Below are 22,187 nucleotides of genomic sequence, written 5' to 3'. Positions count from 1 at the left end.
ATCCAATTAGTTTCCTTCCTTTCTATTCATTCAGTTCCTGTCTGGAAGGTGGGAGGGGTTATTTATATATGTGTGAACTGGAAGAAAGGAGGCCTCCACAGCTTGCCATCTAACTGCACGCAGAATTCTGGCACCTTTTGCTTGGCCCTTGGCTGCTTCCCCACATGGTGTCTGGTACAAGAGACATAAAATTATGAATAAACCAATAATTGTCCCAGCTTCTACAGTGCAGGACACATGTTTTTCATGAACATTACAATTCAGTTTTTTTGAATTTGAGAGAGAATTAAGCCTGGGTTCTGACATTAATTTCCACTTGTCTTCCTCTTGGCAGAGTGGGTTGTTTATTCCTGTCACAGAGAAGCATTAACTCTTTCTTCATGTTTTGCAAACCTAACTCCCTTTTTGTAAATAGAAACCCTTGCTGTCTTTACCATGCATTTGTGTGGATTCCAATTGATAATTCCAGGCAGCTTATGTTTTCAGTCATTTTCTGTGGTCTCTATTTTGGGGTTATGCTAAAAAAAAATCAGTTGTTAGATGCAGCCTTTCTTGTTTTTCTTGTATTTCTTGGACACCATGGCTTTGTAGACATTGGTGCTCAATAATACTTGTATTTCAAGTAGCTTCCCTAAAACTCTAGGGTTGTTTTCTTCTGTTAGAATTCATTATCCAATATCTGCTTGCCTCACCTCTTACTCCTTTTCCTCTTGGAGTAAGCTCCAAACATACTACCTTGCTGCTAGCTCTCAGTATGCTAAACTTATAGTTTCACACCAAGTTTTTAGACGTAATAACCATTTTCAAAAATATTTTGCATTTATTTGAGCAATATTGACAAATGTATCTCTTAAATATATATTCCTTTCTTGAAGGACTCCATCCTGCATGGACAATTGCCTGGTAGTTTTCCCCATCCACTGACATTTACTTTGGAAGGTTAAGTAGAGAAACTTGTGACACGTGTAGGAACTGTGAGGACTTTATTTACCACAACCACATAGGTGTCAGGACTACTGACAGATGAAGCTCAAACTAAGGACAACAGAATTTATTGAAACAAGCAGAGTGTTGGGATATAAAGTGACGAAAAGAGACATCAAGAATGACTGTCTGTGGTAGTATTGCTGCACTGACTTTTCAGAATTCTTTTGAAGGCTGACTGTGGTGTTTGAATGCAAATGGCCCCCACTGGCTCACAGGAGTGGCACTACTAGGAGGTGTGGCCTTGGAGGAAGCACATGTCCCTGGGGGTGAACTCAGGAGCACGAGGTCTCAGGAGCTTAAGGCAGGCCTAGTAGTTCACTCACTCTTCTGCTACCTCCCAACCCAGAGAAGCAGAGAAGCCATCAGTCTTCCCTGCCTGCTCTGGCCCCTCCTCCAAACAGAGCACGTGATCACTTTTCCCCTCCTTACTACTTTCTCTCCTATCTGCTCTCAGTCTTCCAAAACCTCTGTAGTTAATTTTGGTCTGCTGGTGGCTAACTCCATCCTCTGACTCCAAGCAAGCTTTATCTGTCAGAACACTATCAAAATATCATACAGCATTTCCCCTTTTATATAAAACAAAAAGAAGAAAAGATTTCTGTTAGGCATGACAAGCTCTGTCCAGAAGTGAAACCACAAATGTTATACGGGTAACCAATAGCTTTCTGATGGGATTTCAGACCTGTTCCACAAGGAAAACACATAATACTATGAATCTGGCGAAGATCGATGATTTCAGAGTTCAGAGGCCCCAAAGTAAACCTACTACTACTATTACTATTTTGCTAAAGGGACACAGTACCAACTACCTTCTAAATCAATATTTCTATACTCACAATTAGCACAGCTCTCAAACTTCATCAGAGAAGTTTCTCACAACTGACCAAAGCACAGAGAATAAGTGTCTGTGAATGAATTCCTTACCATAAATCTTACTTACTGGTTATCTATTACAACCTCTCTCCAAAAATCTCAGGTACCATCACAGAAAGAATATAAGAACCCACAATGGGGGGAATCAAAGTGAAACAAAGCCTTCTGGGCATGACAGGACCACTGGCCCTCATGAATTCAGATGGAGTTGCCTGCATAAGACTCCAGTCAAAATTTCAGCTTATAAGTAAGGGTTTATAAGCCCCTAACACAAGCTAAGGGGCCAATGACAGTTGATGCATTCTGGAGGAGGGAACGTCAGTTTTCTTTAATGGTGTGGTCCCTGGCAGGTCAACTATGCTCCTGGGAAAGGCTCCACACCCATGAGTATGGGGACCTCACAAACTGGATTCAGTACTGCTGACAAGTGCATTTTCTGAAATATACCCATTCCATTTCTTACAGGGTATAGTACTGTATGAAACACTGCTGACTCTTGAAATGAGCATTTTGAACCGACATTTTCTTGGGAGTCACTCTGTGTTTTCTCAGCCTGCTGATCATCACTATGTACAAAAACAACACAACAATCTAGAGATTATTTCCATTCAAGAGAATTTATTTTTTGCTTAAAGAATACAAACTAAGCTTTAAAACAACACTGCCAAAGCAGCCCAGGGTTGGTAGGGAAGCTTTCATAGGCATTATAGGCATCTGACTTTTCCTAATCTTTTCTAGTAAAATTAGGATAAAGAAATTTCAAGTAAGGATAACACCTATGCTGCAACTGCCAACATTAGTACAAAATCAGTTGCATACACACACAAAAATTCCTGAGCAGGAAAGCAATCTTTACCTCAACAGATTCCAGTATTTATTCTTTGTTTTGAGGCTGGTCTATGTAAACCAAAGTGTCCTGGAAACCGCTAGGTAGCCCAGGCTGGCCTTGAAGTTATCATTCTGCCTCAACTTCTCAAGTGCTGAGATTACAGGTGTGGACCACCACACCTAGAAAAGTTTTTCTATGTTGTAGCAAATACTTGAACAGTTTAAACATATGCAAACTAGCTGTAGGGCCTTGTAAGCTAGACTGTCTCCCTTTGTTAAACACAAGTAAATGATCTGATAGAATCATAACAGAGAAGCAATACATGAGCTCTCAAATTAAGGGAGAGAAGCCAAGCCCCATAATCAATCAGAACCCTTTAAGCTATCATGTTTTTATACTGCCCTTTCCTACGTGACTGTGTTCTTGAAACACTACAATTAGCAAATCGTTCGAAGAAAAAATTAATTCAAGATAATTAGGGGGAAACATACAGTTTCACCAAGTTCAGTCGGAATGATAGAGTCAGGGTCTTCTTACTTCTTCAAAAAATATTGCAGTTGTTGCTGTAAGAAAATAATCTGCTCATACTTCTGCTTCTCCTGCAACTTGAGCTGTTCTAGCACAGATTGGAAATGACTCTTTAGGGTCGCGTTTTCCAATTTTCTGAGGAGATTTTTCTGGCGTCGTGCTTTGGCCTGGATCTGCTGGAGCCTTTTCTCCTTGTGATGAATCAGCTTCTGAATTCCCAAGATCACTGAACTACAACCTTCCTTAGCTTCGCACAAGTTAAACTCAATAAACTTGGCTTGCAGCTCCCTTTCCATATCTTCTTCAGACTCACTTTCCTTCTCCTCATCTTCATCATCTTCCTCGTCTTCACCATCCTTGTCTTCATCATCATCATCCTCGTCTTCATCCTCATCATCCTCGTCTTCATCATCATCATCCTCGTCTTCATCATCATCATCCTCGTCTTCATCATCCTCTTCGTCTTCATCCTCCTCATCTTCATCTTGCTCGTCATCGAGACAGCTGGAATCACAGAACGTGCTCTGAGGCACAGCACATTCGAATGAGCGAGGGCCACTCATTTCGGTGGATACCGGCGGCCCTGGGATACAGGTTTGCCCCTGGACGGCCTTGGTGGCACCGTCGACAACGACTTCCCATCGGGTGCTGATGGCTTCGGCGTCTGACCGCAGGAGTCTCTTCACCTCCTTTTCCACCGCTTTAGAATCAATGCAGCCGCTGCCGCTGTCTTCGCCCTGCTTCGTGTCGGGCAGCTTTCTTGTGGGTACCCGAAACCGTTTCTTCCGGACGTTCTTGAGTGGTGGCGTGACGCCGTGCTTCCAGATGTAGTTTTCCTCTGTTTCCCCTTCCCGGCCCCCCGTGGCGGTGGCGCGGGCAGAAGCGGCCGGCCCTTCCGGGGCGGAGCGGAGGCCGCCCTCGGCGCTGCACAGAAGCATCTGGGACACGTCTGCTGTTTTATAGAAGGTTTTCCTATCGTGGGTTTTCAGGCTCCCGATGACACAGGGCAAGTCGACCACCTTGGCCGCCAGGTTAACGTTATCCACCTGAACGACGGCGCGCCGCGCATCGGGGGACAGGTCGATCTTCAGTTTATCCCTCGTGGCGGGGTCTCGGGAACGAATGATTTCCCTGACGGTCGAGGCCTGCTCCGCGGGCAGGCGCAGTATGAACTGGCTCTCGAGCTCGTGAGGGCGGTCGTCTTGCTTTCTGCTCATCCCGGCTCTCTGGCCTACTCGCGCCAGGGCTGACGAGGCCGTGGGGCCTGGGCTCGACCCTCGGCCCTGGGGGTCCTGGAAAGGACAAGGCAGGGTTTGTGCTCGCTCGCTCGCTCGCTGGGGGCCGTTGGTGTCAGCGAGCGAGCACTGAGGGCGAGGAGGCCTGGGGGGGGTCTGCCCTGGCACCTTCGTGTTCTCTCTCTCTCTCTCTCTCTCTCACACACACACACTCACACACTCACATGCACACACACACGCGCACGCACACACACTCACACGCACACACACGCACACACTCACACGCACACACACTCACACACACGCACACTCACACGCACACACTCACACTCACACGCACACACACGCACACGCACGCACTCACACACACGCACGCACACGCACGCACACGCACACTCACACGCACACACACGCACACACTCACACGCACACACTCACACGCACACACACTCACACACGCACACACTCACACGCACACACACGCACACACACTCACACGCGCACACACGCACACACACTCACGCACACACACACTCACACGCACACACACACTCACACGCACAGGCCGCGGGCCTCCAACGGCTGCCTCGCACCTCTGCCGGCCTGCACGGCCTGTGGGTGCCTGCACGGCATGTCACGCGTACGTCTGTGCCTCCGTAGTCCCCCCCACGGCCCCCACAATCGCCCGAAGTCGTTCCTCACCTCCACACGCCTCCGTTGGCTGCTCAACCGACAGCCGCGGGCCTCGAGGCAGCACAGGCGCCCGCACGTGACCGGAACTTTACTTCGAAAAGGGTCCCCAGGTGGGCAGCTGGGCGCGCGTGCACGAGGCACTTCCGGCCAGGAGCCCCCTTGAGGAAAACCCGAAGCTTCCCCCTGGGGAGGGGGCGCGCTTCCGGGCCGCGGGTTGCTTCCGGTGCTTTTCTTTTGGGTGTGTGCCCAGCCTTCTGTTTCCCGCTGTCCACCACTGCTGCGGCATGGTCGCTGGCTCCCTGGGCCCGTAGCGAGTCCTCGGCCAGGACTGCGCCTGCGCTGCAAGACTCTTGGCCATGTCCACAGAAATCGCCCCCTGCTCAGCCTGACCCAGTCCCAAAGCCACAAACGTGGGATGGGGGTGCGGACCTTTCCTAAACAAGTGTTTCCTCCTAGTATGCGATATAGATGTCAACCTAAAAATTGTATTTAAAGCTGGGAGCTCTTTGCTTGTAACATGGCTTGTAGACATGGCACAGTGACGTTTTACCCCCAAACAGCCTAGTGTTGGGTTACAGAAACGAGGATACAGTACTCTGTTTTGTCGTCAAAAAACAACCACTAAACTCTGGAAAACCGCACTGGGGGTATACAAATGTCCAACCTAAAATCCCTGTATACTTGTTTCTACACAAGCCTTTAGAGCAAAAGAGAAATGAGAGGGAGAGCGAGAACGAGCATGAATCTATCATCCAGTGAGGTTATTGCTGCTGTTGTTTTCCTTGGAAAACAAGGACAATCTACAAATACACAACTTTTCACTTTTCATATACCCTGACCCTTTAAATAAAATTTAAATTTAGGGACAAGTACATTTTATAAATGCCAACAAGACACACAAATGCATTGTGTGCTACTGCTGAATGGAATTTTAAACACCTTTCTGCTATCTTAAATAAAAAAACAGTATAGCCGTCTATTAATTTTGCTCACCTACCTAACAGCAGAAATAATTTTGAAGGCTTGCTACAGCCCTGTTCTTCATAAAATAAGGTATGGATAAACTTTGGTCATTGATAGCTACCTATTTATGAGTACCATAAAACATGAAAATTAAATCAAGAAGTTGAAGTTGATAAAATAGAATTATCTATAATCCTTAATTTTAAAAAATCTGGATCACCTTTATTATTGAGTTTGTAAAACTCAAACCACAACTGAGGAAATGAAAATAAATTATTTTAAATGGTGATGAGGAGGAGAGGATCTCATGTAGCCCAGGCTAGCCTCAAAACAAACAAGTAGTAGCTAAGGATAACCTCCCAGTGCTGAGATTACAAATATGCAGTTACTAAATATGATTTCTCTGGTTGCTAAGCATTATTGGAAATAGATATCACTCATATATATATATATATAAGAAATTGCTACTATATAAAGTTTTGGTCACAAGTCAGATTTATTTAAAGTGTATTATCTGTGTAAATATATATACATACATACATACATGCATACATACATGTATATGTATATATATCAACAACAGAAAGATGACCCAAATGTAATCAAAAGAAAGGTCCAAGGCCCAACACCATCAAACAACAGAACTTAGCAATGTTGATCACCTAGAGTAAAGGATACAAGAAATGGGTGTGGAATCTCCCTCCATGACTAAGGAAAGCTGCTAAGGTCAGGCATGTGTCAGGAGTGTCCCTGCATGGAGGTCTAGAGAGGCTCTTGGTGAAGCTGTGAAATAAAGCCAGTAGTGCTTAGGAGACCCCAAGATTTTAAAGATGCCAGTCATGTGATACCTACCAAAGAGAGCTGCACTCAGAATGTGGGACCAGACCCAGAGAAAGAAGTGTGTTTCAGTCAGCAAAGTTGGGAGGAGTTGGAGTTCTGAAGAGTGCTTTAACACAAAACATGGTGATGCAGAGTTTGGAGTTTTCAGCCTGGCTCTGGCAGTTCCTCATTACAATCCCTTTGCCCCCTTTTTTGGAACAGTAATGTATATTCTATACTATTGTGTGTTGGAAGTACGTGAGACATGTCCTGATGCTGCTCCAGTGCCGGCTTTCTTGCCATGATGCTTCCCACCATCAAGATAATGGACCAAACTTCTGAAACAGGAAGCAAGCCTCCAGTTAAATGCTTTCTTCCATAAGAGTTTCCTTGGTTATGGTGTCTCTTTACAACAATAGAGCAGTGACCAAGATTTTTTAATGTAACAAATAACATTAGTTTTTAAACAGATATAAAATTTACCCAAAAAGAAAATTCTAAAAAGTCAAATGAGAATAGTCATAAATAACATTTCTACTGATCTTTTTCCTCACTTTAATGGATCCTATTATATGTTCATTGTACTGTTCTGTCGTCAGGCCAGTACTTGCCTTCAAGACGGAACTGTCTCGTGCTTTATTATTTATTCTAGCCTACTGGTATTTTTGGTGGTGACTACTACTATAGTAACAGACTTATTTACAGTTTGTCTTTCTCCAGGAATGTGCCTTCATTTTCGTATTTGTGTATACACCTCAGTAAAGGTCATTTTCTTGGGTTGCATTATCCATTTCATATTTGTTTGTGAATATTTGTCTGCCACTGCACAGCAGTGAGTTTTATCATTTGTAATGAAACTCTAGACAAGATGCTTCCAGATACATCTGTGTTACAGATAAAGAATGGTGTGTTAAAGAAGTGGCTAAGTGGAAAACTATTTTTACCACAGGCAATACCACCCACCCAGTCCTTCTTGAGAGGAGGATTTCACACGCTAAAAAGATAGAGATAATTCAGGAAAGAGCATCCTTCTAAATGAGTCGTAATTTCACGTTCAATGCAATGTGATAAAGAAACAGGAAAGAACCAGCTAAAATCTATGTATGCACCTGTCATGCAGTTATAAAATTACTTCAGTGATAACACATAGAAGATAGCCACAGTATTCACTGCTTGAAGGCAGAGCTTATGTACTTTTGCTATATTTGGAACAAATGTTGGTAGATTAATGAACAGGGATATTTTTTCTTTTTGAGTGTGTGTGTGTGTGTGTGTGTTACATGCATGCTCAAGTGTGTGTATACAGATGCTAGAGGAAGAAATTACGTGTCTTCCTCTATCATTCTCTGCCTTATTTTTTCTGTTTCTTTACATTTGTTTATTCAATGTGTCTGTGGATGTGCATCTGTCTGAGTGTACTATGCATGCATATGGAAGTCAGAGGCGCCGTATGTGGGTCTCAGGGATAGTACACTGAGATCAGCAGGCTTGATTGTAAATGCTTTTACCAGCTGAGCCATCTCATCCACCTGCCACCTTTTTAAAAAGTGTATATTATTTAGTTTTTGTGATTGCAATTGCATTGTTTCCATCTTCCTGTTCCCTTTCCTCCATCCAAACCTTCCCATGTACCACCCTGCTTGACCTCTTTCAAATTCATGGTCTCTCTCTCTCGTTTTAATTGTTGTTGTTGTTGGTGGTGGTGGTGTGTGTGTGTATGTGTGTGTGTGTGTGTGTGTGTGTGTGTATGTGTTCCTAAACATATAAGTACAACCTGTTCATATTGTTTGTATGTATGTTCTCAGGGCTGACCACATAGTATTGGATGACCAATCAATGTACTCCTCCCTGGGGAAGAAGATTGTCCCATGCTCAACATTCCTTAATTGCCTGTAGGTTTTTGCTCAGGCATGAAGCCCCATGAACTTCCCTCCTTCCACAGTAGCATGTCTATGGGTGTCATCCTTGTTCAGGTCATGCTTAGGCAACTGTGTTGGTGAGACTTTATGGGTATAGTTTCTGATCTTCCTAGGAGACACAATCTCACACAATAGCCCTAAGGGTGCAGAAGGGGCACACATACCTTGATGGTAACCAAAAGCTCACAAGTTGGGGTTAATACCTGCTCAACAAGAGGGAAAGCATGCCTGAAACCAGAAACTTACGCAAGTACCCAGAACTAGTGAAGTCCTGAGCTGGAGGAGAACCTACCACAGCCACTTTACTAAACCAGCACAATGCCTAATTGCATTCTAAATATTTATCCTTATTCCCACAGATAAATGTGGTTCTCGCCCCCTCATCAATGAGATTTTTCTTTGCAGCAAAAAGAGACCATTACAGAAAACCACAACTAATCAAATGCAGAGATTGTGGAGTTCAGTCCCAACTGACACATCTGCAACAAAACCCTGCACCTGAGACTCAGGGATCATTGCAGAAGAAGGGACAGAAAGAACACAAACGCCAAAGAAAGAGATTTCTCTAAGATGGTATTGCTGTATTTTTCAGACAGACTCTTTCATGACCTGGAAGTTCCTGTTGAGGTTGGGTGACCAGTGAGTTCCCAGGGTCTGCCTGCCTTTGCCCTCTTACCTAATGTTCAAATTTACAGGCAGGTGCAGCCAGTGTCTGGCTTTTTACATAGATGCTGGGAATTTAAACTCAGGTCTTTCTGCTTACACAGCAAGAACTCTTATCCACTGAGCCACCTCTCTAGTGGATAGATTTTTAAGTGTTTTTAATATTTTAGTCTTTGATAATTTCATACATGGAAACAATGTATTTTGATAATTTTTGCCCTACCCCACTCCAATTCCTCCTATGCACCCTCCATGTTCTCCTTCTAACTTCAATATATACTTATATGTGTGTATGTATGTATGTATGTGTGTATATTTAACTACAACTACCTCCCCATCAATTGTCAATAGCTCCTCTTTGACAAGTAGAGGTTTCTGTGCCCCTCTCCATCCATGCTCAAATGTCTACTAGCTGGATCATGTGCAGACAACTACAGCTGCAGGGAGTTCTAAAGAGTGGAATACCCATTTTCCAGCTTCCATGAAGGTAATTTCAATCAGAACTAAACCTGAACATTTAACACATTTAAGCTACTAGAAATTCTACATTTTCTTTAGAGTCTCAATTTTCATGATGCTCAACATCAAGAAGTTTCATATGCATACTCTTCATGGTAATGGAGAAGTAGATTCTAAGTCTTGAGTCCTGAGAGCTAACTAACTGCTATCAGATTAGATGAGAGGCCCACTCGTCATGAGGTAGCACATGCCTGGTACTGTAAACCCAGTCAGAAGCCCATGCCTAGAGCAATCATGAGTCTTAGGGGAGAAGATAATGCTGGCATTTAGCTAAATAAACACATTGTCAAACTGCCTTCTAAATACCTATGTCTGTATAGCTACACAACTACTTTTCTCAACACTAATCAGAGATGCTCCATTTTGCAGCGAGTAGTGGTGAATGCAGAGACTGGTAGCAGCCCAAGATATGAGAATAAGTGACAACTGAGAGTTTAGCCATAAGCAAGACAATTATGTTACCCCTCTAAGAACCAGAGAGCATTTCGGAAGAGGGGGGGGGGAAAGAATATAAGTTCTGGAAGATAGAGAAAACACGTGAAATGCCCTCTACACACAATATAATAGTTGAGATCATGAAATTGCAGTAGTTTCAGTTACTTACAATGCGCCCCCACAAGGTAGACCTTGTCATCACTTAGTCATGGGTTACAGAGCAATATAGGGTGCTCTTTGGTTACTCATAGTCTCTGGGAGACAGCCAGCCATAGTCTTCAGGTGTGTACCTACTGCCGATCCCACCCAGTTCCAATCCTGTAGTCACAAAGATGACCCTGGTCAAAGACAGTGGCTCACAAACAAACAAAAATGCAGAATTTGGGAAACATATTAATAGAAAGGAAGGAGTGGACAGTGGAGGGAAAATGATAGGAGGTGGGTTGAGAATCATCAGAATCTATTATATGCGTATACGCAATTGTGATTATGAATGTATAGGCTCTGAGAAAAATAAAAGGTTTATTAAATTTATAATTAATTTTAAAAATCAAATTTATAATTAATTTTTTAAAAGTTGATGCTGCATCTGTTTTAAAAGTTGAGGCAAAAGAGATCTTGGAGCCTATCATGGGTTCCAATCTTGATCTTGACACATTCAAACTATAACACATTGTATCAAAGAATGTCTTAAAATTCTTTCCCTCAGATTCTAAAACTTACAATTAATTTTATACCTGTATACTGATTTAGGGAAGAAAATAATAGCTAAATAAGGGGTTGGAGATGTGGCTTAGCTGTTAAAGTGCTCACTGGCATAATCATAAGATCTTAAATATACTCAACAGTTGTTCAAGAGCCAGGCACTGCAGTGTGTATCTTTAATCCTAGTGCTGGGGGACAGAGACAGTCAGACCCAGCCAACCCAGCCAAATGGATGAGCCTCGGATTTGCTAAAAATCCCTGTCTCAAAAACTAAGGTGGATACCCAAGGTCAACCTCTGCCATTCACATGCATGAGCACCTACATAGACAAGTATACACACCCCCATGAACACAGGCAACCAACACTCACACATGCAAGCACACTCATGCACACAATCCAAGCTAAATTACAAAACCATTAAAGTTGATTTAACAGTTCCAGAAAGCACAAGGTGCCCTTTTCCCATTGTTGACTTTATTTCGTGAAGATTTTAAGTTGCCTGTGACTGGTAAAACTGAAATGAAAATATATCTGCAATCATAATGTAAAAATCGTAAACTAATTTTATTCCATGCCTAGAACACTTTTCTGAGGAACATGTTTTTCTTAAGCCTAAAGTAATAGCCTCTTCGACAGATGCACATATCGATCTCAAGCTACCAGCTGAGTTCAGTGTGAAAAAAAGACGGCTTATTTGCTTCTTGTCATTAATAGTTAATTGTTATTGCAGACTCTCAGACGGGAGATGCAGGCTAGGGAAATGATAGCCATCCTTTGTAAAAAGTGCTGCAATATTATTAGAGGTGATCACATGGCAGAAAATAAATGTATTCCTTGGGGGAATAAAGGGAGTAGGCATGTAGATTTTTCCTTTTCCCCTCTCTCAAGCACTTTTCTAAGTGGTCCACGTGGGATAGTAAATCAGTGTTAATGCTTCATGAAAGCTCCTGTGTGCTGGAACATTGTGCACTTGTGTGTTTCAGAAGCAGGTCTTTTGGAGTGTAGCACGGGTGCCTGTTACCATTTCACACATTATTGGATTGTGTCTTTTATCCACTCTACTGTTGGTGTCTCTTGTGCCATTATACAAGGGTTTAGAACATTATTTTACATTACTGTGTACTGACTTCTAATCTTACACCTCTGAGACTTTGTGGCTTCCTTAAGTGAGGAGAAGAACAGAAGAAAATTGACCAATAAAGGTTAGCTGGTGGAGAGAAAATAAAAAATGTAACTGTCTTAGAACACAGTAGAGAGACATAGGTCATATTGACAACACCCATTGAACAATAACTGCTAAGGGGTTTCTGACTGGAGTGTAGAATGCTGAGAACTGACACACTTTCTTAAACAAATACAACCTTATAAGTATCAGTCAATGTTAAATAAAACCATTGGAGTTCTACATTATTTGGAGTCATGAGGTCTGTACCAGGCATCAGAGAATGTTCTAGCTGTAAGGATACCTCTCTGTTCACATTTGTGACCTTGAGCATGTCAACAAAGAGAGGACCTAGTAAGAGAATAATTCATGTGACTTAGTACATGCAAAGAGCTTAGGAAATTCTAATATTGTTAGTAATAACCATGAATATCCACCCTGACCTAAATTTGCTTTGAGTGTCTAGGGAAATGTGATGAGAATGTTTTAGGAACAGAATTGGCCAAGATACCTGCTGTGTTATACATGGAAGTCAATCTGCACCTAAGGCGGTATTCATTAAAATCGTTTATTTAATTACTATAACGTTGACTTTTGATAACTCTAGAAAGCTCAACAAACAAAAATATATTGTAACTACATACTTTACCATATTCATTCAGCAGACTATTGAATATTACCCATCTTAGTTTTGATTTTTAAACCTGTCTGGGGAGTTTCAGATTTGGGAACATGTTTATTGAACATCTCATATAAAATCAACACAAAGTAGAATTGAAAAGTGTCATATTTTGTAGGCATCTGTCTGTTGATGATAACGCCCCATGAAATTGTTTTTATTATTTCTCCTTGTCAGTTGGTTGAGAAAATATAGTTGAGTCCATCAAACATGAACATCTAACACTGAAGCTGAAGATGCTTTTTGTTTTGTTTTGTTTTTAGTTGACAGGAGGTTTTATTATGGTGAATCTATATCCTGCTGAGAAACCACAATGACACCTGGATGCACACTGACTTTTTCAGATGCCTCCCTGCAAATTTGCTAATATGTGTTAACCTTTGGTATTATAATCAGTCAAATCAAATCCTGGTAAGTGCTGACAAGATATGCAGTTATGGGATTGCCACAATGCATTCAGTTAGGTTTGATTTTTCTTACCTATGAATCTTAGAAATAACTGGATGAGATCCTTTATCTTTCTGTGAAAGACAGACACATAATTATGTTATTTTTCTTGAGAGAAAAGAAATATTCATGGCACTAAGATTCCCATTATCCTTTAGATGCTTGGTACACTTCTTATCATGATGTTCTCTTCTTTCAAAGCTATCTGTGTTCTAGTACATTTATCAGAGAAATGTTTTATCAGTGGGTGTTTCTAGGCAACCTACGTTTTTAGTATAAATTTACTATTTATTATACATAAAACAGCATTGCTCATCAATTTAATATTGAGAAAATGGTATTTTAGAATTGATTCTAAAGTTATTGTTTAAAAGTTATATGGTCATTCTGTAAAAACTTAATATATGCTAATCTTTTGCCATTCATTTTGGCATATACATAAAAATTAAGGGAAAAGATTCCACTGAAAGTATAAAATTTAATTTTTTAATTTTTAAAGAGCTGTTTATTTATATGTGTTTGTTGCCTGAATGTGTGTATGAACACTATGTGGGCATGCCTAGTGCCCACTGAAGTCAGGAGGAGGCATCAGAACCCTGGATCTGTAGTGACAGATGATTATGAGCCACCATGTGGATGCTGGGAAACCAACCAGGGTCTCTGCAGAATGAGTGCTCTTACCTTCTGAGCCATCTCTCCAGTTCCCAATGTTTGCATTTCTAACTTAATGTTAGAAATTTATCAAGCAGTTCTACCAGAGTAGACATGGACTAAATGTCTCTTGCAAACCAAATTCTAAGAACTGAATGTACTTTGAACCATCTCACCCAATCACCAATTGCTAACTACTTTCCATAAAGGAACCAAAAACATACTGAATAAAAATTTATTTTCTAGTGTTAAAGATGAGTAAGTTTGTTGCATAAGGGAGGGGGAAATGTTGGCTGAAGAATTCAGTTCTACCTAGATAGAAGAAGTAGTTTAAGAGATCTAGTCTACAACAGTGGCTATACTTAGGAACAATTTATAAAATGGGCAGAAAGAGCGTATCCATTAGAAAAATACTTCATAAGAAGAGACAGAAAATTAAAGTAACAAAGGCCATGCAATAAGGTTTAGTTTTTCCGCAGGGAAGAACACTGTGGTTAAGCCACCTGACTAAGCCCAGTACTTAACAATGCCCCATTTTTTTCAGTCTACCTTCATTGCCACATATCTTGTCTTTGTGCTTCCCTTTTATGGCTACAGAGTAACAACCACAGCTCTGACTATGTATCAGTTTTCAGGGAGAAAGGAAGAGGCATAATCCCCTCTGGTACCTGTCCTTTTATAAGAGGACATTAACGTCCCTGCAAGTGTCAAAAATGTGGTCATGCACAGCTATGCAGGCAGGTTGTAAAAACAAGTTTTCATTATTCAATAAAACTTTCAATTCTATTAAGTCTGATTTTCTTAACAATAACATATAAAGCAAACAAAGAGAAGTTTTGTTTTTCTTGAAAGATAGATGAATAAGTAAGTTGTTGCATTAAAAGAAAATATGTCCATATACACAAATTAAGTAGGGCAGGAATAAGTATGCTATAGAAACAGGAAAAATAAATTTCTGGTTTGTGGTAAGAATTTTATTGGAAGTAACAGTTAAGCTGGGGCTTTTAGGATAAATGAGACTTGGTAAAGAAGTTGTAAGCTACCATTCAGCCAAATAAGCAAAGGGTGTATAAATGACACAATGTATTTAAATAACAGACAGATGAAATTATGGTATGTGTTAATAGCAAAATTACATACTGACAATTTACAAGAATACTTCTAGATCCATTTATGAAAGATTTTTACCACTATGCCCAATGATTTAACTCTTATTGTTTTCCAGAACTTAAAAAAAATTTTTTGCTGGGTATTGGTGACACACCCCTTTAATCCCAGCACTCAGGAGTCACAGGCAGGTGGATCTTTGAGTTTGAGGCCAATGGTCTACAGAGTGAGTTCCAGAAGCAATATAGAGAAACCATTTAAAAAATAAAAACAAAATACAATAAAATTTCATGACCCACTAATGAGATTTGATGACTTAGATCCACCAATCTTCACTGCCTGTTCATTCCTCCCCATCACTACATCCCACACCCATACTCATAGAACGTCTTGCCTCCATCACCATCCCCCAAACGGCACCCCCATTCTACATTCGCATAGTGCCTCTTGCCATGAATTCTACTGCTAGATTCCCCTTCTCTGTCTAAACTGAAGGGCTACCCTTATTCAAGACCCATCCAAGATACTATAGGAACCCATGTGGTCACTGGGCCACATCTAGTCACTCTGTATTGTACTGTTAGTAGAGTTTAATGGACTTGCTATAGTTCTTTGCTGGAATGAGTGAGGTAGGACAGATCCAAACTCCTACTCTGGATTCACATGTCAGCAATAATGACTCAGCCCCAGTTCAAAGGTCATTTCAGATGATCCCAGATGGTCTGAACTGCATTCAGGTGCAAATGGCAGGGTGCAGCTCCCCAGCTTCTTTCTGTGTCCCCCTAAAATAATTCTGTAGTTGGTTATTTACCTCAGGCCTATGAGAATATGGTGCCTACCAAGTCTAAGAAGGTCATATCTATAGCTCCAATCCCTGTTTCTCCTCTTAACCATGGAAGGGACCACATTAGCACTTCATAATCTCTCTGTTACCATATAAGAACTTTTGCATTAGCCCAATTATATTCAATGTACACCAACTTCATATTAATGTAATTTGTGTACGTTTTTAAATGGTAGCTTGGCAGTTAAGAGCATAGGTCCTAGAATCAACCTGTCACAATTCAAATCTTAAATTACAAGGTATATAATTTCAAACAGTATACCTCAATATCCTCATCTATGCAATAAAAAGCGTAACAGTAGTGGCACTGAATTGTGAGGATTGAATGAGATAGTCCATGGATATGATTTAAGCCAGTGTCTCATTAATTGACCTTACTTGTCAAATCTGGACAATTATCTCAGGGAAGAGAACCTTCACTCACACTTGTAACTTCCAACATTACCTGTTTGCTGTTTGGAAATGAATGTATGTCAAAATTAATTGATTTTAGTAGTTCATGGTTTAGAAAGAAAAGCAACCACTGGCCAATGATGATAGTAGAACCAGGCTTATCTCAAGCACAGAAAGCCATTGACCCCATTGAGATGCAGCCAGGGTCCAGGAGTAGCTCAGTGACAAAGCATGAACCAGGCTCTGTGTTGACTCTCAAGAACCAAATAGGGAAAGAGAAAAGAAGAAAGCAGGGTAGGAAATACCATAGCAATAAACTGCTGGAGTGAATGCAAAATTGACAAAAGTTCTTCATAGAAGTAATTGTGATTTTTATAACTGCTTAAGAAAATGAAGAGATGAACAAAGAATGTTGCAGGATAAAATGGAAACAAGGTACCTATCAACAAGGATTAATTAGAAAAATTTTGGAATATTTATACAATAAGATAAGCCCATAGTTTTAAATTTAGAAAATGTTGGTATCTTTTAAATGAAACCAAAGAGATGACATTATAAGGGCATAAGGATATTTATGTAAAAAATACTCTTATTTATGTATGATGGAATGAGCCCAGCGAGTGATACATAAAATATTAATTACCAACTTGTGATGTAAATTAATATAATTTTTACTTTTTCATCATGCCATGCTTTCTTTGACAGTAAACAATCTGAAAAATAGTGGTGTGTGTGTGTGTGTGTGTGTGTGTGTGTGTGTAGTTGACTATGAAACTTGAGTTCTTACAAATATCACTGCTACAACTCATGGACTGCAGTCTGTTTGTGCATTGGCTCAAGCTTCTGGCAGACTGTCTTTGGATGTAAAGACACTGGGTGCTGTGATGGATGCCAGAAACCATACAGCAGCCTGATTCTAACCTCATTTCTATCACTAACATTTGCCTGACTTTGAACTAACTTTCTTAAATTTCACTGAGTCATATGAGTCCTTGTACAGTGTTGCTCTGGAGGGTTAGATGAATTTATTTCTTAATTACCTAGCATCAGGTATCTTCAGCCACTGAAACAACATAGCCAACTGAGCAGATTTATGCAAAGACAATGCACAACTTAATTAGATTTGTATTTCTCTGTCTCTCTGTCTCTGTCTCTCTGTCTCTGTCTCTGTCTCTGTCTCTGTCTCTCTCTCTCTCTCTCTCTCTCTCTCACACACACACACACACACACACACACACACCTGACAAGGAAAAGCATGACATCACAAAATTCAAAATCCAAAGTGTGAGAAAGCACACACTCAGAGTCACACAACAAATGATTCTTATCTTTTCTCTTCCCTTCCCTTTCCTCCATCCCCCTTTACCCTTTATCCTTTATCTCTTCCTTCCTTCCTTCCTACTCCCTTTGTTTGTTAATACCTACACCGCTGTATACAGAACTTGGGGCCTTGCACATGCTGCCACTGAGCTGTACACGTAGCCTTCTACTGATTCTCCCAAAATGCCAAAACTTGCACTGCCTTGAAAGCATGTTCTTCCTTGACATTTTCACCCTAGTCTCTGTATGCATACAAACACATCCATGCTTGTGTGTGCAAACACACACACACCTTAGTAACTGTCAGGAAGATAGATGGTATGTGGTTCCTCAGAATGAAAATCAATTCTGTTTCCTCATCAAATATGCAGAAGTGACCTAATCATACTCAGAATAAAGGAACTGCACTGACTTCTAATGGATGATAAACTACAGTGTAGAATTTCTGCATGACCTCATTCTGCTTCATTGAACATTATTACTGTCTTTTGCTTCACGTCATCCTGTAATACAAACAAAGATAGCATATAAAAGCCTACATGCACACCTATTCAGTGATGAATCTTTCACTCATCTTACTATAAGCCTGGATGCTCCATGCTCCATGCTCCACATGATTTATGCTAATTGCTCTTTGTTTATTTGCTTATTATCTAGCATATAATTTTAAAAATATATCAGGGATGGGGTAATGCCTCAGTGGGTCAAGATGTTGGTCATCATGCCTAATGACTTGAATTCAATCCTCAGAACAATGTGGTAAAGGAGAAAACCAACCTCTACAAATATCCTCTGACCTTCTCATACACATTCATGTTCCCACATAGATAAGTAATACATGCAAAAATACTTTAATATAATTTAAAAAATAGAACTGCATTTAGAATTACACAAGAAACCAATTGCCTTCATTGCTTTCTTATTGTCAGCAATGTTCTAAACCACTTTAACTGCCTTATGTATAGCTAGTTTTCAAATTTTGTGCAAGATTTTACTTCTACACAACTCTTCTCATTATACTCATCACTGTGTAGCAGAGTAAACTGGATAGTGTTTTTGTGAATCAGGAAAGGATGCCCCTTAATAAAGTTGTTTTAACTTAAAGTTTTGTTTGCACAGACAACTGCTTTAAGTTGGTGCTGCTGAGTTTCGTGTAATTAGATAATTCTTTTAGAACTATCATTGGTTTCACTTCAGTTTGAACTCTACAATATAATCTTTCTTTGCTAGCAGGAGCTAAAGTCATGGGTGATGACACTTTACGTTGCACAGGCGTTCTCTTCTTCAGTACTGTGGACTAAAGACAAACCTTCACAGGTTCCCGTGAAGTGCTCTCCTCGATAGCCACAATCCACTCTGCTGCACCTCCACACCATCTGCTTTCTCCTCGGAGCTTAAGGGATGAAAGCCAACATTTTCTACAAGTTGTTGGTATTACCAAATGGATAGGTTTACCTGGGCTCTTTAGAGAAACAGAACCAACAGCTTATGGGGATGGCCACAAATAATGAGATTGTTTCTAAGAATTCTACTCATTGGTACAGGGTAAGAATCCTAAGGTCTTTGGTCTTCAAGGTGGAGATGCAGGAGACTCAATGAAATGTTTCCAATATGAGTTCAAAGGTCTGAGAACCAAAAGAGGTTATAGTGTGAACTGTAGCTTGAGTCCCGTTCTGGAAGACCAACTCAAAGACAACCAATCAGGGAGAGTGAACTCTCTTCCTTTCATAGTTTGGAGAAGACCCTCCTCCACCAAGAACAATAATTATCTGAAGTTCCTGATCCAGTTCTCAATCTCATCCAGAAATGTACTCTTAAGAACAAGAACAGCATTTAATGAAATAAGAACAATGCTCAATGAAGTATCTGAGTACCCTGTTGTCCATCCAGGTTGACACATAACTGAGTTTCATTATTGTGGAATCCATCTTCATACACTCTGAACTAAGAAAATTGATCCCAGAGATATGAAGTTACTACCCGGCTTTTGCAATTTATACAAGATTTAGTTTATGGTTATCTTCTATGTGGTTGTTATTACTATATTTCCATCTAACTCTAATTCTAATACTTCACAGCTCTTATTAAAATTATTATTATTATTATTATGAATTTAAGTATATCGTCAATGTATTAATAAATCTCATTTTGTGTGTCAAGGGAGAGAAAAATGTACCTGGGTTAGTAGACACATGGCCATAGGGAGCTTGTTAATACTCTTGAGACTGATAGCTCATTAGTAAATGATAATAACTATACCCACTTCACAGGTTTGTTTTGTTGTTTGTTTTGATATAGGATCTCCCTATGTAGCTTAGAAAAACCTCAAATGAATCCAGGCAGTGGTGGCGTATGCCTTTAATCCCAGCACTCAGGAGGCAGAGGCAGGTAGATGTCTGTGAGTTCAAGACCAGCCTGGTCTACAAAGCTACACAGAGAAACCCTGTCTCAAAAAGCAAAAAACAAAAAACAAAAAAGAAAGAAAGAATGAAATCTTCCCGCATCTGCCACCTGAGGGGATAGTTATATAAGAATATACACTTATATAACTATATAACATCGCACCCAGCATATTGATTTTAAAGATTAAATAGTCAAAAATTTTTCAGATTTTTAAAAAAATTTATTATGTATACAGTGTTCTACCAGCATATATGCCTGCATGCCAGAAAAGGGCAACAGATATCATTACAGATGGTTGTGAGCCGTCATGTGGTTGCTGGGAATTGAACTCAGGACCTCAGTCTATCTCTTAACTTCTGAGCCATCTCTCCCACCCCCAGTAGCCAAGTTTTTAAGTGTAAGCACTTAGAGTGACCAGGACATAACAGATACAATTGAAATATTTGCTCATCATTATTCATCTTGTAAAATCTTATGTGTCCATGTTTCTCCTTAGTCCTTTTTTTCTCCTATTCTAATCTATGGCCCAATGTGGCTGCTGGCTCTGATCTCTCTCTGATTCTGTTTCTTACTCTATAGCACTTGGGAAATTCCATATCGGGTCCTTAAACCACAGCATAGAAAAGATAACCATGTGTCTCCCCTCTAGAGGGGAAAGAGAAGGTGGTTCAGACATGGACACATATGATTGGCTCATAGGCCTTGTGTGTTTTATTGTTGCTCTTCCTTCTATTGGTATTGAAATTAATGTAAATGCCCATGTTTACTGTAGTCCTTCAGCACACTCAACATGGCCACCATGTTTCCAGGCACTTGCTGCACCTCCAAGTAGATTGACAGCCTAGACATCAGAACAGAATCTGTGGGCCATCACACATTTTAATTACATTTCTGTGACTGTCTATTGCTTCTGCATCACCTGTCATGATGTGTCTGCTGAGCTGTGGTTAAAAGAACTGACTGAGCAATGAAATAACACCACTGTTCCTTACGGTTTTGCCCCAAGACCATCCCTGCTGTGTGACAAATCACTGTAACTTGGGTTATTTAGGGTTCCAGTCATTTACAAAGCAGAGTTTAGACTGGGTTTAAACCAAAATCTACCTTCACTTTGAGACAAATGATACATTAAACACCTGGGATGTTCATTTTTATCATCATCAAGGGTATTTTCTGATATTATTTCCCAGAAGAAGTGGAATAGGTTACTAAATGAAATTCTTATAATACAGCATATACATGTCATCTGAACATATATAGCTATAGGGTAAAAAAAATCAGTGCTATTAACCCTCAAATATAATAGGTAATTTTTACAGGGGCACATATTAGCAAATAAGTGGTATTGACCCTCGAATGTAATAGGTAATGTTTATAGGGTCACATATTAGCTTCTCTTGAAGTTACCAACTGCTTTGAGATATTATCCTGATGAAGTGCAGTCTCTGAAGATAAAACTGTATTTCAGAGGAAATAAGTGTGTGGTTCTTGGACCTCGTGTGAAATTTCCACTCTAGGGAAATTGATAACAATATGTGTACATAACTATAAAGTAACACATGGCTCACCATAAGTCAGGAATTAGGTGTGTCTTATTTAAAGTAAGTATGTGTAACGTTCATATGACACATAGATGCATGTTTCTAACATAGAGCTACATTTCCCATGTGACTAATGGTTTGTTTGATATATTGAGTACATTGGACTTTACTTTGAAGATAAAGATTGATGTATATGGGTACAGTCAGGAAGGCAGGCGGACCTTAGACTTCCATCTCCTCTTATCAAGGGAGTGATTGCTCATGGAACCCATGTATTGCTCAGCTGGAACCCTGGGACTGCTTTTTCTTAACTCTTCCATTTTGCTTTTTCCACTTATTTCCATTCTTTGTTATTTTGTTTCCTTATACCCATTTGTCCACCAAAAACATTTTGAGCAGAGAGAGAGAGAGAGAGAGAGAGAGAGAGAGAGAGAGAGAGAGAGAGAAAGAAATTAAAAAATGGCTGAAGAT

General features: G+C 40.4%; 2 protein-coding genes across 3 annotated transcripts in view; one reads left to right on the top strand and one right to left on the bottom strand.

The window, feature by feature from the left end:
- Ptprr (protein tyrosine phosphatase receptor type R) overlaps positions 1-22,187 on the top strand; it is a 211,154-nt gene that overhangs the window by 77,102 nt on the left and 111,865 nt on the right. The gene's annotated exons all lie outside the window — the stretch shown is intronic.
- On the bottom strand, positions 2,459-5,260 carry LOC101840950 (transcription initiation factor TFIID subunit 7-like). The gene is made up of 2 exons (XM_040754849.1): positions 5,155-5,260; positions 2,459-4,509 (listed from the first exon to the last, which is right to left on the bottom strand). Exon 2 carries the CDS (start codon positions 4,432-4,434, stop codon positions 3,223-3,225), a length of 1,212 nt encoding a protein of 403 aa, XP_040610783.1. The 5' UTR covers positions 4,435-4,509; positions 5,155-5,260; the 3' UTR covers positions 2,459-3,222.

This window comes from Mesocricetus auratus, unplaced genomic scaffold (genome assembly GCF_017639785.1).
Source record: "Mesocricetus auratus isolate SY011 unplaced genomic scaffold, BCM_Maur_2.0 Super-Scaffold_100011, whole genome shotgun sequence".
Classification (NCBI taxonomy): domain Eukaryota; kingdom Metazoa; phylum Chordata; class Mammalia; order Rodentia; family Cricetidae; genus Mesocricetus; species Mesocricetus auratus.
The sequence above is the reverse complement of the archived record's forward strand: the minus strand, read 5'-3'. Positions and strand labels throughout refer to the sequence as shown.